The sequence below is a fragment of the Megalops cyprinoides genome, chromosome 4, assembly GCF_013368585.1.
Source record: "Megalops cyprinoides isolate fMegCyp1 chromosome 4, fMegCyp1.pri, whole genome shotgun sequence".
Taxonomy (NCBI): domain Eukaryota; kingdom Metazoa; phylum Chordata; class Actinopteri; order Elopiformes; family Megalopidae; genus Megalops; species Megalops cyprinoides.
The window spans coordinates 32541808-32559539 of record NC_050586.1 but is presented as its reverse complement, the minus strand read 5'-3'; the positions used below and the strand labels follow the sequence as shown (position 1 = coordinate 32559539).

Below are 17732 nucleotides of genomic sequence, written 5' to 3'. Positions count from 1 at the left end.
CCCCACCCACTACCACCACCACCCTTAGAAGTGGATCTCGCATTACGCCATCCTCCTCCCCCTCCTCCCTGTCTCTTTGCCCTCTTCCCCATCAGCTCAGATCCACCTTCTTCCACCGCTCCACCTCTCTCCCCCTTTCCCTTTCTAAATTCAAGTGCATCTGTGACTCCTCAGAGGGGCAGCCCTGGCAGGAAAGCACAACTAGTGTAATTTGCGCTCGAGCGGAGAAATGGAGAGAGTGGGAGAGAGCGGGAGAGGGAGAGGGAAAGAGAGGGAGAGAGAGAGAAAGAAATTAAATCAGGAGGTAAATTATTGCATGATTGCTCATTCCCAGCAGACTTGGGCATCATTTGGAAGAAAATATCTAATAATTGGTTTTAGGCCATGTCAGACACATGCAATTCCCCGCACTAATGGCTCTGTTAGGTAGTGCTAGGCCTCGGGGGTCAGCGCAGGACAGAAAATAGCCGGGCGGCGGGCCGGGCGCGCGCGAGGCCGAGCGGGGAGGAAATGAAGTGGCAATAAGTGCAACCCAAAGGGGAAAGGCACTTCACTGTGAGTTTAATACATCAGGCCGGGGAGCTGGCAGGCCGCCACACAGCAATTGTTTACCTTTTTGCTCACTGGCTGCATCTGTTCCGTTTTGTAAACGGTACTAAACTATCCGCCCTGTAAACACCGGAATCAATAACAACTGCTTGGGGATTTCCCTTCTTACCTACGTTTTTTTTGTCTGCCTTTCTTTTTTTCTTTTTTTTTTCCTTCTTCCCGCCAGTCAACACATGCGTGCCGCTAATGTCGTTTCGGTCAGGTCTACACCAGAACGTCTTTAAGGAGAAGAACTGTATTTATTTATCTTTTCAGTTATTTTTCTGGGTTCTGTGTGACTCCCAGTGTAGGCTGTTGGTTTAGGCTATGGCAATGCTCGAAGCAGATGATGTATCATGTAAATGGGATATGAGGCCCAATCGAACAAGCAGTTAAGCTTGCTCCTGTGCCGGGTTTTTTTTTTTGTCTTACAGTACAGTTCTAGCAGAGTTACAATAAGACGGGGGAGGGGTAGAGTTCAGAGATACCGCTGCAGTGTCTGTGCAGTGTATCCTGGTCTCCTTTCCGAGTTACGTCACCCTCACCCTTCTTCAACAGGATTTTTAGTTTGTGTTACTGCGAAGGTTGCATGCTTTTGACAGGGTCATTGTATAAACGTTCCTGTCACAGGCACGGTCTGTTTAGCCACTGCAGGGATGTGCGGAGGTGACGGGGGATTGTGGACGTGTTGCGGCCGTTGAAGATGAACATTGGAAGGCAGTTGAGAGCCATTTGGCTTCGCTCACCAAGAGATTACTGTTTCATTATCCTTGAGCAGAATTCACTGTGTCACTGAAAATGATATTTTGAAAGAAAGAGCAGCACATACAGATTTTTAAAACATTTTTGTTACTCAGTTGTATTTCTCAGTTGTATTTAATTATTGATCTATTCTCTATTTTTATCATTTCATGTTCTGTCATGCTAACAAAGACCCACAGCAGAATTCTCTGTCAGCTTTTGCAGCTGGTGTCTATGTATTTATTTCTGCAGCTGGTATGTGTAGATAACAGCAAATTGAATTGTGCTATTTGACTTGATTGAATGATTGATCATTTTGTGTCAGCCTTAACTCTGCTTAAGTCTATCGCAATTACAATTTAAACACGTTGCTGTGCGTTTGATTTACTGCTTGACGACACTCCTACACTGATTACTAGCTTATGCAGCAGGTGTCAGTTATGTGTTGATAGAACGCGAGTGTGCCTAAATTCTGGTGTTCGACTTAATGCTCACCACGTTTGCTTTGCATGACCTAATTTATTTGTTTAATCTTATAAAGGCAGAATCTCTGACACCGTTTCCTTTGCTCTGATAACGGCCAGTGACCGAAACAACGGCAATTTAATGAACTAAGAGTAATGTGCAGCATTATAGTGTGCAGTAGTCATGTTTCTTTAGGTTCATTTAGCTAGAGGTGAACAGGCTCTCTTTGATTACGGTTCCCTTACCGCAAAATAGGTAGCCAAAAGCCTCTGAATGACTGGGTGTGATGCACAGCTGCTGATCAATAGATATTAATACAGATAACAATGTACTGCTGATTTGAATAACCACATGCATATGACCGAGGGCCATCGAGTGTGAAGGTCACAACCTGAGTTAATGACCATGTGACCCCCCCCTCCCTCCTCCAGCTATGTTATATCAGCAGCCCAAACATAGGAAGACAATGGGTCCCATGCGATGGTAAGGCATCTTATGGAATTTCAGCTAACACCCAGCAGCCAGGACTGCGTCTCCAATTTGCTGTGACTCTGTCTATTCCAGGCGGGAACATTGTTTTGCCAGTTTGGGTATTTAAATTAAATCTATTTGTTTGCCTTTTGGGTGCTGCCCACAATAGAGCCCGGAGTGCTTTGAGCCTCGTCGCTAAGCCTCCGCGAGGGAGACAGGCGTGTCTGCTTTAGACATGCCACATATTCATGCATGGACTCATTTTCACAGCGTGCATGAGCTTTTCTACTCCCTTTGGACCCTATTAATGAAGAGCTCCAGCGCCCAGGGAATTGGCTCTCATGCTTCCATTGGCTGGATATATACACCAGACGCATGAATATATTCCGCAATAACCGGCTCTCGGGTCAGTCAGCATTGCCATAATAATCTGGGAAGACTGACATGTGCAAAGCATAATGGAAAATTCGCAAATAATGATGTTTAAAGCTGTGACGTGATTTGGCGCGGAGGCCAAGAAATGAGACGGTTTTAAGTTTGTTGTCATATTTTGTTTAAGGATGTGACAAAATTACATTAGGATCGAGAAGTAATGATGTTGCAGTTATTGGAAGTGTTCCCCCCCCTTTCCCAGCCCCCCCCCCCCCCCCCCTCCCTCAATCAGTCTCATCCTTTCACAGCCACGCTAATGCCTTCTTGATCCAGTCCCAAATGCCTTTTCTGCAGAGGAGCTCATTTAAGCGTGCGCACAAAAGTATTTGTTCAAACTGTCTGGGAGTATAGCAACACATTTCATAGGCTCCCATTATTCGGCTTAATGCGTAACATCCCCTGGGTGATGGTTTTGGCAGCTTAAACATCGGGAAATCCATATTTGCGCGGGGTCATCTGCGGGTTAGGGGAGAGAAAAGTTTGCGGCGAGAATGTCACTTCGTTCGCGGGGAAGTTTTTTCCCGAACGAGAGAACTTTGTGGGGGAATCGATATCTGTAAGTGGCTGAGAGGAAGGGGGTGGGCGGATTGTGGTGGGTACGGAGAGGGGCACGGTGCAGGCGTGCGAGGCCCTCGCGAGCGTGTAACAGCGGAGATGGCGCGTTTCCCCTCCGTGCCCCGCTTGTGGGGGGGCGTGCTGGCAGCTCCGTGTGCCAGGGGAACGGGGCACCAGTAACGGCGCAATTTTCTCCTCGCCTGCAGCTCCCCAGGAGCCCCCCAGGAGAGGGAGGAACTTCTGCCTGACCTCCCACCAGCTGAGGTGTCTGTCGCAGCTCAGCGGCACTCTCCTGGACCTCGAGGAGGGCGTGGAGGAGCTGGTGGCCGAGCTGGGCTTCCTGAGCTGCGCCGGGGAGGCCCCCTGCAGTGTGAGAGGTACGGTCCCTGCACCCTCTCCCCCTAAAGAGTGCAGGCTGGCGGCACAGACGCACGAGGAAACCAGACTCTGATGCAGAGAGGGGACTCTGTTGCCCCTGAACTGTTTACACTCAATAAAGCAATTCCAAGGTAAATGATAATAAGTGAAGGTAATTCCAGAGCATGGGCTGGTGTGAGGTGAAGTGCAGCACCTGCAACTCAACAGTTGTGCCGTAGCCTCAGAAACCTTACTGGTTTTATTAAATAAAAATAGATAGAGATTAAATATAGATAGATGGACAGATATAGACATGTAGATATAGACATAAATATGCAATGTTTAGGTTTTATATGTGTGTTATATTTGTATTTTTGAAACAGCAGGCATAATTTCACTGTAATATTTTAATAATACCTGAAAATGCTACGAAAATGTTACTGTTGTTCTACATACATTTGCATTACATTTCATTCACAGTAATACTATTTCCCAGTAATACTATTTACCAATTGTAAACATTTTGTTGTTTTGGCTTCCCAAAATGTTAAATCAACACTTCATGCTAGTTTAATGTTCAGGGTTTCCCAGATGAGTGTATGTATAGCAATAGCAAGATAGTGGTCAAGTAACATTTTCATCATCACAGATAGCTAATAGCCCTCTTTTTAAAAAATGAGTATACTTGCTTGACATAATGTATGTCTTTCATTGAACATTTACCAGACAGCTGGCATATCCTGATACATTGTAATTTCTTATAGTATGATAATTGTGTGTACAGATAACATTTACAATGTAAGGTGATCAGCAAGGTCATGATTGGAAGGGATATTGACCAGTCAGCAAACAGGAGTCAAACCTTTCAGCTCATTTTGCTAAACAAAGGCAGTTAAAGTAGGTATAGCTTCTTCAGATAGGCAATTGAAGGCCGGACGCAGAGTAGACAATATCATTATGGTAATTCTACAAGAGGTTTCTTGTGGTGTGCTTTCCAATTTTACAGCACTCCCCCTCCTGGACAGGAGAAGTCAAATGAAAAGCTTTTGGAGCATGTACTCATTTCTGTAAAGGTTACATTAAAAAAAAAACATGCAGAAGTGCTTGATTTACAGAGAAGTAAACAGCCTTTAAAGGGCAGTTATCCAAGTCATTAATTCAGGCAATCAAACGACTTAATTACCAGAAATTCATCAGATGGGCTTAAAGGTCAAAAAGTGACACGCTGGTTGTTTCCCCCATAATCCTCTTCTCCTGTTTGACTCATTCCTGTTCTGGTAAATTGCCTTTGCCTGGGGTCTCACTTGTGCGATTCTGATTAGAAAAATGTGGCCTTGATGCGTTGACTTTAATTTACTCCAGTGCAGACACATCCTCTCTGCGTTCTCAGTCATCGGAAGATTACCCCCGATCGCGCAGTTCATATCTGGGTTCAGATCAATGCCAAGCCTCAGATTTAGAGTAATAAAGCACATTTTGTCACATTAATTGCCTGCACTTCTTTTGCTAAGCTTTACAGTACGTTCTCAGCGATTTGCTCAGTGTTAGCGATTGCTGTCACAAAATAGCAGGTCACAGTGTTGAGCTTGATGTCTGTTAATTATATGTTATTATGTTATACCCATCTTAAGATAACTAAATGAATTTTGTCACTGATTTATTCATACATTTCTTTTATACATATATCATATATCATATATTACTTACCGTTCACAAGAAGCTTGTGCTTACTTGGGCTATGTTGAATACAGCCCTCTCCCTTTTGGCCTGCCCAATGTGCATCCTATAGTAGCCATCTCCCAGTGTCACTGGCTAGGGCTTCTCCTGCCCTATGGCCGTCCATGTGAGACTTACTTCATTCCATGTCTACTTAGACCCCGTTCACTGAACGTCCTGTTGAGAATTGGTGTTGTTTTGGACAGGGATCCTGAAAAAGGTCAAAGATGACCCAGAAACAGCCACGCGGGACAGCAGCAAAGCCAGCTCAGACATGCTTCTCCAGGCCCCGGAGGTGAGACTGTGTGCTCGGATGAAACTGGGTATAAACAGTCCCTGCATCTGGTTTATAATAACTATTGTATTATATTGTTATTTAATTGTGATTGGAACTGATCTTACTACGTGAGAGGAAGATTGGTTGGCACTTTTTTAGTTTGTGAAGCCTGAGATTAATGCAATGAAAGGAAGCATCATGATGGTTAAGGGACAGGGCCTCTAACCAGCCTTTACCTGAACCGTATAGCTTGAGAAAATATTAAGCAAACGGATGACATAGAAGAATGTAAGCCATGTAAAACACCCCAGATTGACAAATAATTCACTAATGTACATAATACAGCAGCCGTGATGATGGTGCAACACACCGTCCCATTTCTCCACGGCAGGCTTTGGCTCTGGAGTTTGATTGGAGGTCAGCGTTCAGGGAGCTGGCCCAGCCTATGGCGCACTGTCTGAAGGTGTTGCTGGAGGACGTGTGCACCAAAAGCCTGCAGCAGGAGGAGGGTGAGCGCGCCTCGGGCTCCGCCCTCATCGCCCTGGACACCGTGCCCCGGGGCGAGGGGCCGTCCACGACCTGCCCAGAGACGGAGTCCCCAAAGATGATCGCCAAGGCAAGCGCAGTGCCCGTCCTTCTGTTCTGTCCACACCAGTCTCTCATTCCCACTAGCTGTACACTCACACCACAATGGATGCTTTACCTTGCATTGCATATTTGACAGTACTAGAGCATTTACATACAGTAGATATTATTTTTTACTTTTATGATATTAAATGTGTTACCCTCCACTAGACAGGAGGCAAAGCTTTCAGTGGAGAAGGGGAACAGTTCACTAGAAAGTATTTGTAGATTTTTAGATATAGATATAAAAACCTATTCTTTTAAAACGGTACAAAAAAACTGAAAAAAAAGCAGAAAAAGTGTGTTGTATATGCATGTGTATGCCCTGAGCGTGGCTTTGTGCAGAGACTGGGGACGTGCCGCTTTGTGCTGGTTGGGCAGTCAATCACTATGCCTGGGCCATTACCTGCCTCAGAGATCTGAACCCTCTGGTCCCTGGTCTGTGGTCCCTGGTCCCCCTCCAGGCACGGGGCATCGGGGTAGTGGGGCGTGAGAAGGGGGGGGGGGTGGGGAGAGGCAGAGACGGCAAATCAAAGGCGGTGGTGACTGCTGTAGCGGCACAAAGCGAATGGGGATCGAGAGCTTTGAGTGACAAGGAGCTAAAGATAGCTGCAGTACTCCAGACAGGCTCTGGGGGGAGAGCGCCGCAGGTGGGGAGGGGCCAGGCCATGCGTTTGTCTGTCTGTGAGTGTGAGTGGCAAAGGGAAGGTAGGGCGTGATGTCCTGCGGTTGTAAGCAGCAGGGCTCATAAACACAAAGGTTGTTGGTTCGAATCCCAGGCGGATGACTACTTTTTGACCCTTGGACAAGGTCTTTTTACTTGAATTGCCTTGGCAAATATCCAGCTGTGTGGATAAAATGTAAAAATAGCTATGTAGATTGCTCAGGATAATAGCACCTTCTAAGCAAACGAAATGTAATGAAAATGTGAGGCCACAGCCATAGCCAGACAGGGACAGAAGGATTACATGGCAGCATTTAATTTGTTAATATGTTACATGCATTACTGTAATTACAACTTGCCTGGAGTTTGTGCCTTGAAGACAGTAAAACAGTAAAAACACTTCATAAATGTCAGCATATCTGTTGAATCCACTGCGCCATCACCAATTCAGATCCCAGTGTCTTCTGAAGGGAAGACCTGTTCTCTGAAAAGTGTTACAGATGCTTGCTTTATAATAATGTCTCGGTATTTGTCCGGGTGTGACAAAAGCCAGTAAGTAAAATGGGAAACAATTTAATTGGCTACCAAGTGCATACCCAGTCAACGGACCTCTAAAGAACAGATTTTCCTAAATGCCTCCTCCTTCCAACCAGAGAATCCTCGCAGGTCTCTCATTCTCACAGCACCACCCTCGGTGTTTTTGTGCGAAGGCTGTCTTTCATTTTAAGCTGGCTGAAACGCCTCACGCAGGTGCGGGATCCGGAGTTTCTTTTTTTTTTCCTGCCGTAGAGCCTGAGCATGCAGACCGCCCTTGCTCCCCTCGTCTCTGTTCCGTAGGGTCTCTCGTTCCGGCCCTTCCCTCGCGACCGCCGTCGGGGCCCTACCTGAGAGGACAGCTGCTGCTTCCCTGCGTGGGGCGCACCAGCCCGTTTCCTGCCCGTTTATTTTGGCGGGGGCTGGGAATGCCCCGGCGCACCCCGTTCTCCGCTGTTGCGGCCTGTTTGGAGAGGTGGTTCCCGCATTCCAGCACGGGAGATTGATGGCGCGCTCGGGGCCCGGCGGAAAGGGGCTCTTGGCCGGGGAGCGTCCAGATGGTTTTACCCTGACGGTGCCGGTGCCTCGGCATCGCAACCCCCAACACCCCCCCCACCACGCCCCGCGTCGGATGGGGAAGCGTTTACACGCCGTTGCTTGCTGGAATCCACAGGGCTGAGAAGCAGGGCGGCTCGACCCTTGAACCGTTGTCAGTGTCCCGGGCTGCGCTGTATCCCAGCCCTGTACCAGAGAGTTTCACCTTGCAATCACCAGTATTTCCACTAAAATGTGGGGTCCCTGATGTCTGGTTGTGTTTCTATAGCTCGCATGTGAGAACTGTATCTGTGTTCACCTCCTCCTCGGCCATCAGCGTTTCTGTTTGTAGTGTTCATCGCTAACGGGTGTCAGAATTTATTTTCAGTTAAACGTGCGGCTGATATTTATGTGTAGGTCAATGTTTGGAAATGAGGAGCTTTCAGCTCAAAGGTTATACGTGCATTTATTTGCATTGAGGAGCACCCAGAGAGACAAGATACCTGATACGGTTTCTTTGATGTCCGCCACGGTGTTCCAGGAGCTGAAAGCAAATTAATATACAAGACCTGAGCATAAGTTGTACCCGGACCAACAGCATTAAACCGATCGATATTTCACATATTCATATTCATGCATTCATGTTTTAATCCCAGTTTCCTGTACTGGAGCCTTTCCCTCTCCTGCATTTATTTCCATAGATACGACTTATCATCCTAGATCACGTCTGTGTTATTGACCATCCCCTGTTGGCATTCACCCCGTTAACTTCCCCAGGAAGAAAGTTAGTGTCAATCAAAATTCGTAAAAAAAAAAAAAAAAAGCACACTGGTTTTAAGCCTTAAGATTTAAATTGGAAAACTTTCCCCAGTAACCTTACTCTGACAGGCCTTTCGGGATCCTGGCTTTCAGCGGGGCTAGGTAACGTCCGATTCTAGCCGGCGCGCAAAGTTGTGAAAGCAATAAATCTCCCAGACACCCCATGGGTCTTCGTCACCCAGAGCGGTATAGAATGTTGTGTCTGTAGCTATGGAATTTGCCTAAGGCTCTCATTCCAGATAAGATCTTAATGACTAAATGGAGTCAGCTATTGACTTAATTGTCTGGATCGCCATTGTTTCTGGGTCTTTTGGCCCACTTGAGACTTCAAGCTGGCAGGAATTATAGGAGGCTTTGTCCACCCACAGTTAGCGGGGAATCGCGCGGCGGAGGCTTGTTGACAGGGGGCGTCAGATTCAATGCCAGCGCGGCGCCGGAGCCAAGCGTGAGATAAACGCGAACGCGGCCACTGATAGGCAGGGTGATTGATTTTGTGCTCCGGAGCTCTGGCTTATTTCCCTCTCATTGAAATGGTGTGTGTCTTTCCCCCTCGCGCTGCACTGAATCTGACACAAAACTCCGAGATCCGCTATCCCCCCGGGGAATCCATGAAATATATGCAGTACATGCGCAGCCTTTACTGCTTTCACAGCAGTCTGCATCATAATTCATTTCTATTGCTGTATAAATTCAGAGCTGAACTCTTTCCTGTATTTCTGGCAATCCGTGATCCTGCGCGGTTACCCTGTGTATAGTTATTGTCCTTGCGAGAGGGGTCCCGTAGATTCTGGCGTGACATCGTTTATTGTGCCGACGCAAAGGAGTCGCGAGAGCGCGGTGTTCGGTTACCGTCTGAGCACCACGTGCTTGTTCCCCTGGCACACGGGAGAAATCTTTTTCACCATTTCTGTGAACGAGGCCGCGATATTCGCGGTGGTTTGCGCAGGTGTCGCCTTGCACCGGCGACCTCCGAAAGTCCAGGTATGAAACACGGCACCCGCCATGCTCGGTTTCCGGGGAGAATCGCGTAGCTGCGCGAAAGAATCTCCACAGGACGATTGTGGAAAAGTGAGATAAGCGTTTGTGTTCTTTCTCCACTCGCCTCGGGAGGGGAGCTGTAAGTCACAGCATCGCGAAAGCCGCCCATGACACGGCGAATCGAGGAACACTCGAACAAAACTAATGAAATTCACATTTCAGACCTATTCCTGGGAGTTTTTTCTTGCCAGTTGTTGTCGGAAAAAAGTAGGTTGTGCGTGGACGAGCAAGGTTTTGATTTGCCATGATACAATAAATCTGTTGTGTGCGCTGAGATGTCTGCCAGCGACACATTTTATGACGAGGAAACGTTCGGACTTTCCTCCGTTCGCAGTGCACCTTAATTTACAGCTGTGGCTTCAGTGTCTTTTGTGAAGTGCACCTGGGGTATTTCTCAGGGAAAAAAAATCCACAGGTTCACCTTACTATTATAATTTTGAATTTATGTTTTGTTGGGAGGTTGAAATTATGCACATTCTCTGGCATGATGGCTGCTTGGAGGTGAGACCCAGGGAAAGTCAATGGCTGGATGTAGCGAGTACCTTCACCAGGCCAACACAACCTTTTTTTCTTTTTAGAGAGCACCCTTTTTTGCACTTTTAAGTAAAAATAAAAAGTAAAAAGTATGTTTCAGCCATACAGCTGTTACATGCAGAGGAGAGACCTATGAATACCTGGGTACAGTAGCCCAGAGAGTGAAGACCCCTGCCTTTTGTTCTGGGAACAACACCCCGTCCCATCAAAATAGCTGTTCTGGAAGTCAATGTTGGAGAGCATGTGCAGGTTGGGATCAACGTTGGCTGTGGGCAGATTCAGAACCTGTACACAGAATCTACTTTTTCCCCAAATGCCTTTAAACAAAACCACATGGATCCATTTCCCCCTCTATTCAGGCAACCTTCACACGTGAATATGTGTATGCTTTCAGCAATTTCCACTGCCAGTCACTTAGCAATAGCTGATATCGCCTTCAAGGACATGGTGTGCAGGGATCAACTTGAATGAACTGGCATGACTTTTTAGTTTATATTTTTTGGAATGCCACTGGTCCGATTGTACCCCTCATATATACGTCTGCCACTGTCTCCTCTCCAGTTCTGCGGTGACATCATCGAGGAGCTGGATGCTCTGTTTCCCCTGGTGCTGGCGTGCCGGGAGGACTCTCTGCTGGACGTCAGGGCCATCTTCGTGGAGGTCTGCGGCAGGGTGACGTCGGCCGTCCTGGGCCGGCTGGAGGAGAGGGCCGCAGAGGTGCCCCGCTCTGCGCCCCTGAAGAACCTTCCCACGCTGCTGGCCACGGCTGCCTGTGTTCACCAGCGGCTGAGCCAGTATGAGGCCCATCTGAAAGACTCTGTGAGAATGTGGGTGATGAATATAATAATGTATATATTGTTTTATTGTATTATATAAATAATGAAGTATTATAATATTGTTATTGTCATAATGATTGTTATTAATATTTCAGTAATATGTAAATGCACATTGTAGATTATATTATTTTAGCAGTGCACAAATTATAATGCTTGATAATGACGCTACATTACATTACATTATTGGCGTTTAGCAGATGCTCTTATCCAGAGAGACTTACATAGGTTACAATTTTCACGTTATCCATTTATAAAGGTGGACATTTAATGAGGGAATTCTAGATTAAGTACTTTGCCCAAGGATACAACAGCAGTGCCCCAGCAAGGAATCGAATAGACAACCTTTCGGTTACGAGTCCTGCTCCTCATCATTATACTACACTGCTACCCCACACAGGACTTTCAGCAAGACACCGGTTACAGGACGAATTTTCGAATCCTAGCTTTCCTCCTGAATCACTTTGCCTCTCATGCAGCTTGACATCCATGTCATGTGTACCCCTTCCATTGTTGCGCTGTTGTTCATTACTGGTTCTGCAGAACTTCCCAATGCACCAAAATCCTTGACAACATCTATCGCATGTACGGAGGGATTAATATTTTACCCTTACTGCTCCTGCGAGTCATCTTAGGATAAAACAGAACCAGAGTTTAGCAGGGGAACCACACCGTAAATAATGCTGAATAAGAATGTTTTGCAAATGAGGTCAAGCGCAAGGACTCCGGTGCTGACAGGAGATCTTTCAGACAGTGATTAGAACCAGTCCACGCCGTCGCGTTTGAGGGGTTGTCGTTCTCGGTTGAACTCAAAAGACGTTTTTCTGCACTGGGAATACAGCAGCAAACAGGCCAGCTGCTTATCATTCCTCCCGTACCCTTATCTATCAAGGACGTTGCGGATGGGCTATGCTTTGCTGCGAGGAGCCACCTAGCCAACAAGCAGCTGCGTTTCCAGCGATGCAAATCTGGAAGTGAGACGAGGAGCAGTTACTTTTCGTTATGATGTGACGTTCCATCTGTGCCTGCAGCGAGGTTCCAAGCATTTGGTCAAACGCTTCCAGCGGAGGGCCGGTTTTCCAAAACCGCTCACTTTCCTTCCAGTGGTTTTTCCTCATGTAATCCATGATAATAATCCTAATGCTCGTACGACTCGATAACTAAATTAAATGGATAATGATAATAATAACAATATAAAATGAACCCCGTAACCTCCGATTTCTCTATGGGTAATAAAACGAGGATTAAAAAAAAAAAACAGCGCAGCTGGGAAAATTAAGATTTAAAGCATCCAGCTTCAAAGAAAAAAAAAGAGAAGGGGTATTTGAGAAGGGCTTTCTAAAGTTTCTGGATTTATAGATGTCCAGTATACATCTCAGGCCAGGCCGCTTGTCAGTGCATTGCCAGAAATACTAAAATTCAATAATTGGGTTGTAAAGAATATTAATATCTGTGTAAGTGACGTCCTGACAGCGCAATTCATCTGGAGGGGGAATTTGTGTTTGTTGGAAAACAGATGTTCGCTTTGAAAGGACCAAGGGGGAGCGCGGGGGAGAGGGGCTGTTTTGTGTGTATGTGTGTGTGTGTGTGTGTGTGTGTGTGTGTGCGTGTTTGAGGCCTGAAGTGAAGGCAGGCAGAGGAGGAAATAAATGATTGATACCCAATAATCGGAGCCATTTGCTGCGCTGGGGGATTTTTTTTTCTCTCCCAGACCCACGCTACCTTGTAAAAATCTCTGCCTCCGGCTTTGATCTCTCTGCCCAGGCCCCTCTCTCTGCTGCCCATCCAGAGGTACCACGAGCTGATGGGGACGCTCCGCGACCACCTGACGGGCTACTGCACCCGGGTGTGCGCCACCTGCATCCTGCACGACGCCGAAAGCCACCACTGGGGCGACCCCAAGCCTTTCTATGAGGTACAGAAGCTGTGCCTTTCCTCTCTGCGTAATGTGCCTTGCTCTGGTACAAGGAGCCGTGTGAGGGTGATGTGTCCCTTGGCTCTTTGATTGTCTCTGGATTGAGCGCTGGGCTTATCCTGGCCACACTGGGGGATCTAGTGTAAAGACCTCATTCTGATCCTAACATGGATCTGAATTTGTTTACTGGACCCATAATGTCAATGTGAGGCTTGTAAATAAGGGGGAATCTCGCCCAGTGAAGTATTCAGGTTTTCGCATTTTTGTCCTGTTATGTAGTTAATAAATGTTCACTGCTTTTATTATGTTACAAGTGAGAATATAATACTTCAGAAAGCCTGCACTGTGTTTTGAATGGCTTTGAAGGGCTGTGGGACAGTTCTCAGAATCACTGTTCTAAAAATTCCTGCCATACTTTCATCAGCATTTTTCATGCTGTTCTTTTGGCTTCAGATGGAGCTGTTTCTTCCTTTGGTTTTGATGAATGAGCTGTAATGTGCAGTAAGTGAATGCACTTAGGTGCAGGGAACAGGCATGAACACATGGTAAAATAAAACCCTGCTCTGTAGAGTAAACCCAATGCATTCCATCTATGGTAGTGAACGATGACACTGAGATATAAGGAAAGAAGGGGCAGATGAACGTAAGATACGCTACTTGTGAAATAATTTAGCTAGCATTAGCGTAACATTGTCATCAGTTTGTATAGGCCTTAGCTTCTGGTCCATAAAACTCATACTGGTGACAAAGCATAGGAGGTGCTTGTCTTCTGTGCCTTCTGGCTTTTTGGTCTTTTGTGCGGTGTAGCAGATGTGTGAGCGTGGAGAGCAGGGAGGGTGATGGGATGGAAAACGACGAATGGAATAATGCGGGGGGCACGAACGTCTCTGTCGGAGAGCGGGGAGTTTACTCTCTGGGCTGGAGTGATCTAATTGCGATCGTGCATATGCGTGAAGCCGCAGTGGTAACCTGCGCGCCGTCAGCAATGCCCGGAGTAGAACAACAGCCTGTCTTCTGCAGAAACGGTCCCGTCCTGCGCTCTCCAGATCGAGTTACACAGCTCATTTGTACTGAGCTTTCATTGTGCAGCTTCACGCTCGTGTACACAGGCATCCTACTTGGCCGTAGAGCGTCCCAGCTTCAGGCTTGTCTTTAAAAATAATCTCAAAGAAAACCGCTTGGCCAGGCATTTCGGGGAATTAGATTGGAATCCTGAATCTTTGTTTTTGTGCCAGTAATCGGTGGTCTCACAGTACTTCTGCAGGTCCTGCATAGCTCCGAGGTCTGACCAAGCAGTCTGTAACATCATGTGATAATCTACAATAGCCTGTAACAGTCTGTAATAGGCTGTGACTATCTGTAATAGTCTGTAATAGGCTGTGACTATCTGTGACAGCCTGTAATACTTTGTGACAGTCTATGACATTCTGTAATGGTATGCAATAGTTTGTAACAGTCTGTGACAGTCTGTAACAGTCTGTGACAGTGGCAGATCTCAGGCCCCTGTGTACAGCCCCTCCTGCAGCCCCGCCCCTCTTCACTAAACACAGACAGGCCTGCTGCGTGCAGGTGTGTGGCCGCTGTGATGGAGCTCCACCGGAGCTTCCCTCATCCTGGCACTGTGCCGCGGCGTTCCCGTCCGCTCCCCGCGCACGGATTTCCTCCCTGGTCCTGCGCCAGCAGGTCCTGTGGGCCGGAGCCGCCGCATAATCCCGGATGCTCCGTCACGCTCCGGCGTCAATCGGAAAACGACCGGCCGGGAGGTCGTCGGCGCGGTAACGGCCTCGCTCCCGCCGCTCAAACGAGACACGTCCTTGGATGGTTAGGAGATGCTGTACATGTTGTTAATAATCTTGCTTTGGTCATACCGCAAGCTCGAGCGCTGCTTCCTCTCCGCCTGAAAGCAATTAGACCCACAGGAAATCAGGAAACCACTCTCTCTGTCTCTCGCTGGTTTTTTTTTCCACCTCTGCTATGCTACGGCCCTGAACTAATATAATGACTGTCTGCTCATCCGCAAATTTCAAATGACCAGAGCCATGCATCTGATGCTTTTTACAATGTGCTCAGCTACACTCCTTTTCGTGATCTTTTTTTCCATCAAAAAAAAATGTGATGGGAAAATTATGCTTTGTGAACCCCAAAATGGGAGCAGCAGTCATATGTTATCAGTCACTCATTGTCTTGAGCCAATCATGTTGTTTGGTGGTAGAGAGAAAAGTCTTTTGATTGGCTCACATGAGTCAGTCACAGTTACATTTATACAGGTGGATATTTACTGAGGCAATTTTGGGTTAAGAACCTTGCCCAAGGGTACAGAAACCGTGCCCAAGTGGGGACTCAAACCTGCAACCTTGCAGTCTTGTACCTTACCACTACACCACACTGCTGCCCCAGCTTTGATTGGGCTCATGAAATCTTGTGCCCCCCATCACCACAATCCACTGCTATAAAGCTGTAAAGCCTTTAGAAATCCAGCGGGAAGATGGGGAAGCCAGCAGGTGAGGCGTCCTGGGTGACGTTGCGTGACGGGCGGTCTCCCTCCGCAGGGGGAGAGGTGCTCCTTCTCCATCCAGATGTGGCACTACTTCCTGTCGGGCCTGCGCAGCGACCTGTGGGCCGCGCTCCCGCCCGGGCTGGCCCAGGACGTCCTGGCCCAGGTGCTGAGCGAGACGCTGGAGATGCTGGTGCAGAGGTACTCCCAGGCCTGCCCCAGCTACAAAAGGAGCCAACAGATGAGGTACAGAAGGCCCCAGCACACCACAGCTGTTGACCTGTAGACTCAAGCGTGTCTGAAATGGAAATTTCATGAATTCCAACCATTTGTTTGTAGTTATTGCTTTAAGCTGTCCTAATTTGAGCAATGATTAGTTGATCATTGTAAAAATTTTATGCAAATACACATTTACACAAAGTCAATATTCACTGACCATTGCATGAGTCAATATGAAGTCTGTATAAAGTGCATTAAGGACATATAATGGAATATACAGGACTGTCTGGAAACATGATGCATCTGAAAAACATCACATATTTGTCAGTTTTATTTGATAAAAGTCACATATGCTCATACAAATCCATGAACTCTGTGGCATCAACTTTGTAACATGGCCCTCTTTGAGGGATGGATAGAATAGGTTGTGTTGGACACATCCATTGTTGAGACATTGCGTGCTTGCAGACAGCTGAAGACTCATCCCTCAAGGCCCTTGGTCAAGATTCACCAAACAGGTTCCCTTTCTTAATTCTGCCTATGCTCCATAAGCCTTGGCTGGATTCCACTGTGATTCGCTCAGACCTCACGCGATGTGATTCGCTCAGACCTGGCGCAATGCAGCAACACATAGTTAAAGTGTTTGAATATGCCAGGAGCACACGCTCCAACACCCCCTTTCCTCCCACCCATCCCCAATCCCTGACTGCTGAGACTGTACAGATTGCCCCAGACTCTGAGTGAGGGGGTGGGGGTGGGGGGGTGGGGGTGGGGGAAACATCCCTGACTCTGTTTTCGGTTTCCAGGGATGTGCGTTTCTGCAAGGACACCCGATCGCGAGGTACAGAGATAGCAGGAAAGTGCAATAACAGGCCCGAGGTCTGCCAAACAGATGGGCTTCTGTTCCACGGCTTATAGTTTCAACCTCATTTTTTTTAATACCCTCAAGAACCTTCAGCTCCAGTACTGTAAACCAGCAGTACCTGGAAATGGCAAAGTGATCAGAGTGAAAAACAACCCTGGGATCTGAATTTTAAGAAGTAACGCAAGACCAACATGTCTTAAAACTGCCGTGACAGTGCTCTCACATGTTAATTTACCTAGGATAAGATAGAATAGATGTCCTTATGTGTTGAATGCAAAGTAAAACTGGAAATGGTCAGTTTCTATGCAGGAGTAGTGATGGTTCTTACACTTTGGCATTCAGCATTGATCAGTTAATGATCAGATTATGTGTGTCAATCATGTAATGTACATTCTACTAAGAAGGTAACAAATGACAGTGATTTGAACCAACACATACACCCCCCTCTACCGTGGACCCTATTGGGTTGCAAAGTGTGTTTTGACCAACTTGAAAGCTCATTTCCATTAAGGACCACAGTGGAAATAAGCTTTCAAGAATTAAATTGCGATCCTTGATGATAATTTTCAGATCTGTTCTTGATGATGAGACTGATTGGAGCTTCCGTCTGAATTCCTTCTGAGTGTTTTATCAAGTATCAAATGAATTCAATCAATGAATCAGTCAATTACTCAATCAGTCAACCGTTTCCCTTCCTCACAGGGCTGACATCACTGCTATTCTGCTGTGTGTGGAGCAGCTGATGTGGAGTGTTTGTGACAGCACTGAGGCCCTGCTCAGGCCTGACCCCAGCACAAGACCCTGGGTTTACTCCATCCACAGCTTCTGCAACCAGCTGCTGGGAGTGCTGGTGGTTGTCACGGCACCCCTGCCAACCTTCTTCAGGTACAGGACACGGTTTATAAAAACTCCTCACAGGGTCCATAGCTCATAACCATTTTACTTTTAGGGCTCATATCTCATAACTGTGTCACCTGGAGGATGTGGAGGTCACATTAACTTGTCCTCTTAGGGCCATAGCTCATATGCACATTCCTGTTGGGTCCATAGCTCATAA

At 47.0% G+C, this 17732-nt stretch overlaps 1 protein-coding gene across 1 annotated transcript in view; it reads left to right on the top strand.

Annotated features, from left to right (window-relative positions):
• The window catches only part of kiaa0825 (KIAA0825 ortholog), a 108681-nt gene that overhangs the window by 14393 nt on the left and 76556 nt on the right, over nucleotides 1-17732 (top strand). Inside the window, exons 5-11 of the mRNA XM_036527175.1 lie at nucleotides 3459-3629; nucleotides 5532-5620; nucleotides 5994-6218; nucleotides 10911-11176; nucleotides 12947-13097; nucleotides 15647-15837; nucleotides 17378-17560. Of these exons, the coding sequence (XP_036383068.1) occupies nucleotides 3459-3629; nucleotides 5532-5620; nucleotides 5994-6218; nucleotides 10911-11176; nucleotides 12947-13097; nucleotides 15647-15837; nucleotides 17378-17560 (1276 nt within the window). The remainder of the gene's footprint in view (nucleotides 1-3458; nucleotides 3630-5531; nucleotides 5621-5993; nucleotides 6219-10910; nucleotides 11177-12946; nucleotides 13098-15646; nucleotides 15838-17377; nucleotides 17561-17732) is intronic.